At 43.7% G+C, this 12,326-nt stretch overlaps 1 protein-coding gene across 1 annotated transcript; it reads right to left on the bottom strand.

The window, feature by feature from the left end:
* Nucleotides 1-1,873: 1,873 nt before the first annotated feature.
* LOC116358977 (pancreatic secretory granule membrane major glycoprotein GP2-like) lies at nt 1,874-11,444 on the bottom strand. The gene is made up of 9 exons (XM_031811511.1): nt 11,340-11,444; nt 8,666-9,325; nt 7,938-8,378; nt 7,192-7,397; nt 6,848-6,999; nt 4,151-4,396; nt 3,770-3,929; nt 2,600-2,675; nt 1,874-2,472 (listed from the first exon to the last, which is right to left on the bottom strand). The coding sequence occupies exons 1-9, from the start codon at nt 11,404-11,406 to the stop codon at nt 2,453-2,455; spliced, it is 2,028 nt and encodes a 675-aa protein (XP_031667371.1). The 5' UTR covers nt 11,407-11,444; the 3' UTR covers nt 1,874-2,452.
* Nucleotides 11,445-12,326: the final 882 nt, after the last annotated feature.

Consider the following 12,326-nt stretch of genomic DNA (forward strand, 5'->3'; position numbering starts at 1 on the left):
CATGCTAACCTCCCACCATTACAATAACAGGGGAGGTTAGCATTATATATCATACCCCCAAGACATGCTAACCTCTCACCATTACAATAACAGGGAAGGTTAGCATTATATATCATACCCCCAAGACATGCTAACCTCTCACCATTACAATAACAGGGAAGGTTAGCATTATATATCATACCCCCAAGACATGCTAACCTCTCACCATTACAATAACAGGGGAGGTTAGCATTATATATCATACCCCCAAGACATGCTAACCTCCCACCATTACAATAACAGGGGAGGTTAGCATTATATATCATACCCCCAAGACATGCTAACCTCTCACCATTACAATAACAGGGAAGGTTAGCATTATATATCATACCCCCAAGACATGCTAACCTCCCACCATTACAATAACAGGGGAGGTTAGCATTATATATCATACCCCCAAGACATGCTAACCTCTCACCATTACAATAACAGGGGAGTTGAACATGTCTTGGGAGAATGGGACAAAATACTAAACTTTTGACTACATTATTTATAATCATCTTTAGGGGTGTCAATAGTTTTAACCACTACCATTTTGAGAGAAAAAAAAGATTACTTGTTAAACAAAATCTCTTTCTCTGAGCAATTGTATTAGTATAAAAAAATATAATTTCCCTTTTCTTTTTAGCATTAAATATAGCTCAGTATTTGAATGATTTATTTTAAACAGTCATTATTGCTCATCTTTATCAAGGATGTCAATCATTTCAGGCCCCACTGTATGCTAGGTAAAGCTCCGCCTTATCTCAGCTCACTGGTCATGATGGCAACACCCATCCGTAGCACGCGCTCCAGCAGGTGTATCTCACTGATCATCCCTAAAGCCAACACCTCATTTGGCCGCCTTTCGTTCCAGTACTCTGCTGCCTGTGACTGGAACGAATTGCTATCTGAGCAGCTAACCGATCGCTGCAGCTGTACATAGTCTATTGGTAAATAGCCCACCCTTTTTCACCTACCTCATCCCCATACTGTTTTTATTTATTTACTTTTCTGCTCTTTTGCACACCAGTATCTCTACCTGTACATGACCATCTGATCATTCATCACTCCAGTGTTAATCTGCAAAATTGTAATTATTCGCCTACCTCCTCATGCCTTTTGCACACATTGTATATAGACTCCCCCTTTGTTTTCTACTGTGTTATTGACTTGTTAATTGTTTACTCCATGTGTAACTCTTTGTTGTCTGCTCACACTGCTATGCTTTATCTTGGCCAGGTCGCAGTTGCAAATGAGAACTTGTTCTCAACTAGCCTACCTGGTTAAATAAAGGTGTTCTCAACTAGCCTACCTGGTTAAATAAAGGTGAAATAAAAAAATAAAAAATAAATATTGTTTACTCCATGTGTAACTCTGTGTTGTTGTCTGTTCACACTGCTATGCTTTATCTTGGCCAGGTCGCAGTTGTAAATGAGAACTTGTTCTCAACTAGCCTACCTGGTTAAATAAAGGTAAAATAAAAATGTGCAAACTGCAGGTTTCTATGATCGGTGGTTAAAAAGAGAAGAAGAAAGGTCCTTAAAAAATTGTAGGATCTGAACTTTAAAAAACCCAGTGATCTTTCTAGCCAGAGGGGATGATCTCATAGTATTTGAAAATCCATTATTTTTTTTTGCAAATGTTTAAACTTTTGATGTCATCAGGTAGAACTTTATATATTATTTCCTACAAAACGTTGAGATTTGCAGTTTTGACATATGCAGACAATGGTATTTTTCTGGAGATAATGAAAATGAGGTCGAAAATTGGTGGACTTGCCCGTTAATTATTGAATTAATAAAAAAGTTTTTGTAAATCTGCTGTTGTTGTGTCGTGATGATGCAGACTTCTACCAGTGTTTCAGGGGTAATACTGACACCTACTGGTTCATCATTGTCTTGACTGATCCCACAGAGAAAGAACTAAGCTATAGCAATAGTACACTACATGCCCAGTACATTATTCACACATTAATACATTTATACATATATTTATCATTTATATTTTATTAACACTATTAAATTACTGAACATACAAAGCATTTTAGAGCAATAGGATGAAATGATTTTACAGCTGCAGTTTAAACTAGAAAAGGGAGATGTTTGTGTTGATATAATCTCAACTAGATGTCCATGTATTTTCACGTTACAAACATTTGTGACCAGCACATACACTTTCTGGACTCAAGCCTTAGTTAAAGGTTCAACAATTAATTTGTGTTGGTTCAAATAGAAATGTTTTCCCCAATTATCCTAGTCGTAAGAAAAATATAAAAATATCCTTAAAAGATCATTATTTATAACTGGATGTATGTAAGATATTAAATGGCTTGGTTTAGGACATAAATGATGTATAGGTGAGATAGGTTTATGAACTTTACATTAATCATTTAGATAACTGGATTGTTTAGGATACAGGAAGCAGGACAAGTTCAATCTTCATTTTGGGACCCTGAAAGTCAAAAACAAATACACTGTTATTTAGTTACATAGTTACCTGAGTGTCCATCACTGACATCAACATCATTTGTTTGATTGACATCTATTATTGCGTTTGATTGATAAGAGGTCGTACTCACAGGTGATTGGTCCGATGGTGAGGGGTTCGAGGGGGACAGAGGGGGTGACAGAGCGGTATTTCCTTTTGGTGCACATCTGAGGAGAGAGACGAGAAGGAGTCAGAGAGATCAGATACTGAGACAGAGAGACGAGAGAGAGTCAGAGAGACCAGACACCGAGACAGAGAGACGAGATGGAGTCAGAGAGATCAGATACTGAGACAGAGAGACGAGAGAGAGTCAGAGAGACCAGACACTTAGACAGAGAGACGAGATGGAGTCAGAGAGATCAGATACTGAGACAGAGAGACCAGAGAGAGTCAGAGAGACCAGACACTGAGACAGAGAGACGAGATGGAGTCAGAGAGACCAGACACTGAGACAGAGAGACGAGAAGGAGTCAGAGAGACCAGACACTGAGACAGAGAGACGGGATGGAGTCAGAGAGACCAGCCACTGAGACAGAGAGACGGGACGGAGTCAGAGAGACCATACACTGAGACAGAAAGACGAGAAGGAGTCAGAGAGACCAGACACTGAGACAGAGAGACGAGAAGGAGTCAGAGAGACCAGACACTGAGACAGAGAGACTCAGGAGAGTCAGAAACCACCACACACAAACTGAGTGAGACTAGACAGAGACCACAAACTGAGTGAGACCAGAGAGAGACCACAGACTGAGTGAGACCAGAGAGAGACCACAGACTGAGTGAGACCAGAGAGAGACCACAGACTGAGTGAGACCAGAGAGAGACCACAAACTGAGTGAGACCAGAGAGAGACCACAGACTGAGTGAGACCAGAGAGAGACCAGAAACTGAGTGAGACCAGAGAGAGACCACAGACTGAGTGAGACCAGAGAGAGACCACAAACTGAGTGAGACCAGAGAGAGACCACAGAATGAGTGAGACCAGAGAGAGACCACTAACTGAGTGAGACCAGAGAGAGACCACAGACTGAGTGAGACCAGAGAGAGACCACAGACTGAGTGAGACCAGAGAGAGACCACAAACTGAGTGAGACCAGAGAGAGACCACAGACTGAGTGAGACCAGAGAGAGACCACAAACTGAGTGAGACCAGAGAGAGACCCCAAACTGAGTGAGACCAGAGAGAGACCACAGACTGAGTGAGACCAGAGAGAGACCAGAGACAGAGTGGATGAGTCAGCGGGAAAGATGCAGGACTCACTGGTGTGCAGGAGGAGCTCCTCTGGTCACACAGGCTGAGTCTGCAGTGCAGGAAGACGTCCCGGTAGTCCCCCTGGTACAGGAACAGCAGAGCAGAGAAGCGAGCCCTGAGAGACGAGCCGCTCTCCTCCACCCTCACCTGACGGAATTCAGTCGGACATCTAGGAAACAGGGAGGGTCATGGGTTTAGGTTAGATAACGCAACAAAAAATACACAAACATTGGGGTTCGGTTCCCAGACACAGAATAAGCCTGATCCTGGAGTAAAAAGCAATGGAGAAGCTCCATGTAAAGTGTTAGTCCAGGACCAGACTTAATCTGTGTCTGGGAAAACCTCCTCCATATGTTCCTTGAGTATAAACCAAGACACCTGCACACATACTTGTTCTGAATGATGTAGTATCGCATGATGTCTTTAGGGTCGGGGGATTGTGTGGCATAGCAGTCCTCCAGAACGACCACGAAACGCTCCGTCTCGGACTCCTCTACGGACACGCCCACGTGCAGCACGGAACCCACCGGCAAGGTGACTCCGCCCGCTGGGTAAGCCTTTGTGAAGTCGTCGCTGTGGTACAGAGTCATGTTGGAGCCCACTCTGGAGCCCTTACCGACTTTGGAACCCTTCAGCCTGTCAAATGGGCCAATAGGACATTTGGTTTTGTTAGATTACAAATAAACAGAGTAGAAAACTTCACGGACGTTTAGTAAAACTGAAACCAAGTTTATTCACCCACTGGGTCATACAGCAGCATAAGGCAAAGACATGTTTCCACCAGTGGGAGTATATATATAGACCCCAATGTGGGTGGAGCATCCTCCTTCCCTCTAAACATGACATGTTTCCACCAGTGGTAGTATATATAGACCCCAATGTGGGTGGAGCATCCTCCTTCCCTCTAAACATGACATGTTTCCACCAGTGGTAGTATATATATAGACCCCAATGTGGGTGGAGCATCCTCCTTCCCTCTAAACATGACATGTTTCCACCAGTGGGAGTATATATAGACCCCAATGTGGGTGGAGCATCCTCCTTCCCTCTAAACATGACATGTTTCCACCAGTGGGAGTATATATAGACCCCAATGTGGGTGGAGCATCCTCCTTCCCTCTAAACATGACATGTTTCCACCAGTGGGAGTATATATATAGACCCCAATGTGGGTGGAGCATCCTCCTTCCCTCTAAACATGACATGTTTCCACCAGTGGGAGTATATATATAGACCCCAATGTGGGTGGAGCATCCTCCTTCCCTCTAAACATGACATGTTTCCACCAGTGGGAGTATATATATAGACCCCAATGTGGGTGGAGCATCCTCCTTCCCTCTAAACATGACATGTTTCCACCAGTGGTAGTATATATATAGACCCCAATGTGGGTGTAGCATCCTCCTTCCCTCTAAACATGACATGTTTCCACCAGTGGGAGTATATATATAGACCCCAATGTGGGTGGAGCATCCTCCTTCCCTCTAAACATTACATGTTTCCACCAGTGGTAGTATATATAGACCCCAATGTGGGTGGAGCATCCTCCTTCCCTCTAAACATGACATGTTTCCACCAGTGGTAGTATATATATAGACCCCAATGTGGGTGGAGCATCCTCCTTCCCTCTAAACATGACATGTTTCCACCAGTGGGAGTATATATATAGACCCCAATGTGGGTGGAGCATCCTCCTTCCCTCTAAACATGACATGTTTCCACCAGTGGTAGTATATATATAGACCCCAATGTGGGTGGAGCATCCTCCTTCCCTCTAAACATGACATGTTTCCACCAGTGGGAGTATATATATAGACCCCAATGTGGGTGGAGCATCCTCCTTCCCTCTAAACATTACATGTTTCCACCAGTGGTAGTATATATAGACCCCAATGTGGGTGGAGCATCCTCCTTCCCTCTAAACATGACATGTTTCCACCAGTGGGAGTATATATAGACCCCAATGTGGGTGGAGCATCCTCCTTCCCTCTAAACATTACATGTTTCCACCAGTGGGAGTATATATATAGACCCCAATGTGGGTGGAGCATCCTCCTTCCCTCTAAACATTACATGTTTCCACCAGTGGGAGTATATATATAGACCCCAATGTGGGTGGAGCATCCTCCTTCCCTCTAAACATGACATGTTTCCACCAGTGGGAGTATATATATAGACCCCAATGTGGGTGGAGCATCCTCCTTCCCTCTAAACATGACATGTTTACTAACCCACATCTCTCCATCCTTATCAGTTCCTGCAACCATGTGATTGCCTTTCCTTTACTCAAAACATTCCAAGCTTAACTGCCTCCACCACAAACATTCCTCCTCCAGATAACCATTAACATCTGGTGTAGAAACCTGACCATAGTATTCAATATTTCAAGTTTAGGAGTCAGAGCCCATCAGTTAAGATATGCAGTCAGAGATGGTGAAGGACAAACAAAGTGCCTTGGGTGAGAAATGTACTTTACAGGCTCAGTAAAATGAATCGTTAATATTATTATTTATATTCATTATAATTACAATTAAAATAGTTCTAATAAAAATAATAAATACACATTATTGTTGAAACACTTTTCAAGACACCCAAAGTCACTTTAGATAGGCAAGATAAGACATGATTATTATTATAGTTTTAACACCATTATACAGCCAGCTTCAGCTGAGTATCTTGGTGGAACAACCAGAACAACCAGTAGTGTGATGAGTGGACAGAACATAGAAATATAATACCTAGAAACCCCACTAGTCACACCCTGGCCTATTACACCATAGAGAACCTAGAGGGCTCTCTATGGTCAGGGTGTGACAACAGAGGAGGAGATAAACTCTTAACTAGTTACCTAAAGGATCATCAAGAACCACAGGTTTGGAGTATAAACTGTCTATACACTAACAGGATACTGACAGTCCGACATGTGTTCGCCTGCATTGTTTTACATTGTGGTACATTATATTACATTGTGTTACAGGGTTTGGTTTTAGAAGTATTATCATGTTTAAATCCAGTGGGATAAACACCCACCCCTGTTGTGTTACATGGTCCATGTTTTACAGTGTTTACCGTCACGTCTCCACTTACGACAGGTAGGGTTTGATGGCCACATCCAGGCTGGTCTCTGATTCCAGAGGGTAGGCACAGGAGAAAGGCACGCTCACGGGTCGGCTGAAGGACACGTCGTGAACGTGGTAGATGAATAAACTGTTGGAAAAGATGGCGTCCGTTCCGTTTGTCTGGTGAAAGAGGGAAAAGGGAAGAATATTAGAAGCCAGGAGAGGACCTCTCACCAGTTCTCAGAATAATATAATTCTTGGACTATTTCAGTTCATCTGTCCATTATTTTCTGTTGATGGCAACATGTCTCACAGCAGGTGTTCTCTGTTGAACGTTTCGGTGAGGAACGGGGTGAACGGGTTTGTTCTCACCACCAGAGTGTTTCCGCAGGCGCCCTCCGTGCGCTCCACCTGGTACCATACCATGCTGCCACGCTCTTCGTGAGCGGTACACCGGGGGTCGGCCAGGTTAGCGGTGGTGGCGTCCAGACCAGCGGCCTCCAGGTTAGTCCTGTTGAGACCCACCTGTACCAGGCTCCGCCCACACACTACCTCTGGGTGCAGCAAAACAGGCTGATCTGTAAGAGAGGAAGAGAGAGACAGAGGAATGAGAAACAGGCTGATCTGTAAGAGAGGAAGAGAGAGACAGAGGGATGAGAAACAGGCTGATCTGTAAGAGAGGAAGAGAGAGACAGAGGAATGAGAAACAGGCTGATCTGTAAGAGAGGAAGAGAGAGACAGAGGAATGAGAAACAGGCTGATCTGTAAGAGAGAAAGACAGAGACAGAGGAATGAGAAAAGAAAGAAAGAGTGTTATTCAAGAACCCCAAATGAAAAGAAGGAATTACAAATTCTCACATGCACTCTTAGAAAAAGTTATTTCAAAATGGTTCTTCGGCTGTTTCCATAGGATAACCCTTTTTGTTTCCAGGTCGAACCCTCTAGGGAAGGGGTTCAACTTGGAACCCAATAAGGTTCTACCTGGAACCAAAAAAGGGTTCTTCAAAGGGTTCTCCTCTGGGGGCAGTCGAAGAACCCTTTTAGGTTCTAGATAGCACCTTTTTTTCTAAGAGTGTACAGTACATAGGTCCTCAAGCAGGTGTTTTCTGAGAACTCACCTGGCCTCTCACACCGCCAAGTGACCCCATCGGTGCTCACGCAGGTCTCCCCCGCTCTGCAGGTACCACACATTGCTTTTGGCGTAGTCGTGGCAACCTGTGACTGTGTTGTTGTTGTGGTGCGATTGTTGTCTATTGGTGTTTTTGTCGAGGTGACAACATCTACTGGTGATTTTGTCGTAGTGGTGATATTTACGGATGTTTGTGTTGTCGTGGTGATCTTAACAGGTGTTTGCGGTGTTGTGGTGATCTTAACAGGTGTTTGTGTTGTTGTGGTGTCTTTTACAGGTGCATTTGTTGTCTTCGTGACCTTTACAGGGGTTTGTGTTGTCGTGTTGACCTTTACAGGTGCTTTTGTTGTTGTGGTTGTTGTTGTTGTGGTGGTTGTTGTTGTGGTTGTTGTTCTGACTGGTTTTGGTGTTGTGGTGGGAGCTGTCACATCTGGAACAAGGCGTTAAACAGGAGAGACAGTTATGAGGGAACATTCATCGATCATGTTTTGAAAGAACTAGTATGCTGGTATTACCAGAATCAATATGAATGAATGGATGAATATGCTGAGTACTGTTGATATCTAGGGCCATAAGAAGAACATCATGGTGTATATAACCAGCTGGTGAATGACTAAGTAGTAAACAGTTAATAAATACAATAACTTCAATTCAAAAGGCAGAACAACAACAACAAACCCCACTCAGAACTTGGCAAAGCAGGAGGCGAAACCTTACATGCACAATAGGCGAAGTAGCACCCGGGAGGCATGACGAACTTGTACACAAAGTAGTTCCCAGGGCATGCCTTGACGTGGATGGGCTGAGACTGCACCCAGCAGCAGTCCCCATTGAAGCTGGCGCAGACTGCACTCTGGACAATTTCATCCACCTGCTGGGGGGGAGGAAACGCCAGCCACAAGGGAGCCTGGGTGCCGCACTTGAAGGAATCCACGCACTTGTCCGGCATGGACACGCTCTGGTTGCCGATGAACATGCGGTAATAGCCGTCCCAGCGGACGTTGCGGTCACAGTGCTTGTTGCCCACGTGGTTGTTGGTGGAACGCCAGGCGTCGTTCAGGACCGTGTAGATCTTACAGGGGTTGGAGCACTGCTGGATGCCGTCGACCGTGATGCAGTCCTCCCCGTCGGCGCACTCGTTGAAGCCGCAGCTGAACCGGACATGGGCAAGGTTGGTGTTGGAGGTGGGGTAGGAGCGGCGGACACGACGAGGGGCGTGGTGGTCAGTGGCGGTGGCGGTGGCGGTGTGGCCAGGTAAACAGATGAGGCCGTCTCCGGAGAAGCCCTTCTTACAGGTGCATGTGATGTCACCTGCCATGGGGGAGGTGCGGCAGACGGCTTGTTCGTGACACGCCTCGCAGCTGGTGACAATCGTACCTGTGGGAATTTGGGAATATATGGGTTCATCGTCTTTTTAGGTTGATGCCTCCATTTTAAGGTTCTGAGACTAAAGAGCAGGGAAAATGCAGAAGTCAGTTGTGTGGTGGGTTATTTAAGCAATAAGGCATGAATATATGTACATGGCCAATATACCACAGCTAAGGGCTGTTCTTAGGCATGATGCATACCACAAACCCCAGTTGCCTTATTGCTATTATAAACTGGTTACCAATTAAATTAGAGGAGTAAAAATATATGGTCTGATATACCACGGCTTTCAGCCAATCAGCATTCAGGGCTCGAACCACCCAGTTTATACAGTGCCTTGCGAAAGTATTCGGCCCCCTTGAACTTTGCGACCTTTTGCCACATTTCAGGCTTCAAACATAAAGATATAAAACTGTATTTTTTTGTGAAGAATCAACAACAAGTGGGACACAATCATGAAGTGGAACGACATTTATTGGATATTTCAAACCTTTTTAACAAATCGAAAACTGAAAAATTGGGCGTGCAAAATTATTCAGCCCCTTTACTTTCAGTGCAGCAAACTCTCTCCAGAATTTCAGTGAGGATCTCTGAATGATCCAATGTTGACCTAAATGACTAATGATGATAAATACAATCCACCTGTGTGTAATCAAGTCTCCGTATAAATGCACCTGCACTGTGATAGTCTCAGAGGTCCGTTAAAAGCGCAGAGAGCATCATGAAGAACAAGGAACACAACAGGCAGGTCCGAGATACTGTTGTGAAGAAGTTTAAAGCCGGATTTGGATACAAAAAGATTTCCCAAGTTTTAAACATCCCAAGGAGCACTGTGCAAGCGATAATATTGAAATGGAAGGAGTATCAGAACACTGCAAATCTACCAAGACCTGGCCGTCCCTCTAAACTTTCAGCTCATACAAGGAGAAGACTGATCAGAGATGCAGCCAAGAGGCCCATGATCACTCTGGATGAACTGCAGAGATCTACAGCTGAGGTGGGAGACTCTGTCCATAGGACAACAATCAGTCGTATATTGCACAAATCTGGCCTTTATGGAAGAGTGGCAAGAAGAAAGCCATTTCTTAAAGATATCCATAAAAAGTGTCGTTTAAAGTTTGCCACAAGCCACCTGGGAGACACACCAAACATGTGGAAGAAGGTGCTCTGGTCAGATGAAACCAAAATTGAACTTTTTGGCAACAATGCAAAACGTTATGTTTGGCGTAAAAGCAACATAGCTCATCACCCTGAACACACCATCCCCACTGTCAAACATGGTGGTGGCAGCATCATGGTTTGGGCCTGCTTTTCTTCAGCAGGGACAGGGAAGATGGTTAAAATTGATGGGAAGATGGATGGAGCCAAATACAGGACCATTCTGGAAGAAAACCTGATGGAGTCTGCAAAAGACCTGAGAATGGGACGGAGATTTGTCTTCCTACAAGACAATGATCCAAAACATAAAGCAAAATCTACAATGGAATGGTTAAAAAAAATAAAAAAAATAAAATAAACATATCCAGGTGTTAGAATGGCCAAGTCAAAGTCCAGACCTGAATCCAATCGAGAATCTGTGGAAAGAACTGAAAACTGCTGTTCACAAATGCTCTCCATCCAACCTCACTGAGCTCGAGCTGTTTTGCAAGGAGGAATGGGAAAAAATTTCAGTCTCTCGATGTGCAAAACTGATAGAGACATACCCCAAGCGACTTACAGCTGTAATCGCAGCAAAAGGTGGCGCTACAAAGTATTAACTTAAGGGGGCTGAATAATTTTGCACGCCCAATTTTTCAGTTTTTGATTTGTTAAAAAAGTTTGAAATATCCAATAAATGTCGTTCCACTTCATGATTGTGTCCCACTTGTTGTTGATTCTTCACAAAAAAATACAGTCTTATATCTTTATGTTTGAAGCCTGAAATGTGGCAAAAGATCGCAAAATTCAAGGGGGCCGAATACTTTCGCAAGGCACTGTATGTCCAGCTGTTGATGTATTTAATATGTAGTATATATGTGTGTACCTGAGGTACGTCCAGCGCTGGACAGAACCAGTAGAGGCACCAGCAGAGCCACCAGGATCATCCTCATCAACACTAGTTACTTCTACAGGGGCAGAAACGGGGAACACAACCTGAAGGAAAATACACTGATTATATTCATCCACAATTTATCCACAATTTACATCCAGTCAGTCACGTTTAAATGCAAGTTGGACTTGATTTAATTTGACTGTATCTATACAGGTCATCCTATGGTTATAAAACACATTTTATTTTCTGTCACAAGACTGCAATTAACCACGTTACAAAACATCTAATATAATAATAGATATTAAGCACAGACACACTTTCTTAAGCATGGACACACATTCTCTGGAGGGTATTATAACAACACATCTAATACAATAATAGATATTAAGCATGGACACACATTCTCTGGAGGGTATTATAACATTTCAAACTTAGTCAGTTCAGATATATTAATTTCACCAAACCCAAAATAACTTTGTTTAACCATACAGTATGAATAGTGATCTGAGAGGAGTACTGACTTACCAAATGTTGATGCTGACTGCTGGAACCACCTGTAAACGAGGCATTTATACACTGGTTATCTGGGAGGGGGGGAAACGGGTCACATTGTGCAATATTCCCAGGGACAATACCTTAGTCTGGGTCCCAGTCTGTTCAGCTCTCATTCCCCTCCTTGCCACTCCTTGTCATGATAAACTGTTTGGCAATGACACAGAGTACATGGAGTGAAATGTCAGCCGAAACTGACTGGATTTCAGACTAACAATAGGTGTGGAAGAGGTTCAATGACAACTATCAATGTTCATACGTAAGGAATGCAACAATCGCATGATAACTATGGAAACCTGGGCTGTGATTAAGCTAAAGTCTATATGCTCTGTTGGGTGGCATGCCGAATAAATTGGATGTTTTCAAACGAATTAAACAAACTGAAAAGAAATCTCCAAAACCTTAAATCAACAGTACAGGTGTGGT

The sequence above is a fragment of the Oncorhynchus kisutch genome, unplaced genomic scaffold, assembly GCF_002021735.2.
Source record: "Oncorhynchus kisutch isolate 150728-3 unplaced genomic scaffold, Okis_V2 Okis01b-Okis20b_hom, whole genome shotgun sequence".
In the NCBI taxonomy this organism is placed as follows: domain Eukaryota; kingdom Metazoa; phylum Chordata; class Actinopteri; order Salmoniformes; family Salmonidae; genus Oncorhynchus; species Oncorhynchus kisutch.

Excerpts from the sequence above, each read along its gene's own strand:
- LOC116358977 (XM_031811511.1), bottom strand. The coding sequence starts at position 11,406 with ATGAGGATGATCCTGGTGGCTCTGCTGGTGCCTCTACTGGTTCTGTCC. Across the intron at positions 8,379-8,665 it reads CTACTTCGCCTATTGTGCAT|ATGTGACAGCTCCCACCACA; the intron begins GTAAGGTTTCGC and ends GCCTTGTTCCAG. Across the intron at positions 7,000-7,191 it reads CCTGCGGAAACACTCTGGTG|ACAAACGGAACGGACGCCAT; the intron begins GTGAGAACAAAC and ends CTCTTTCACCAG.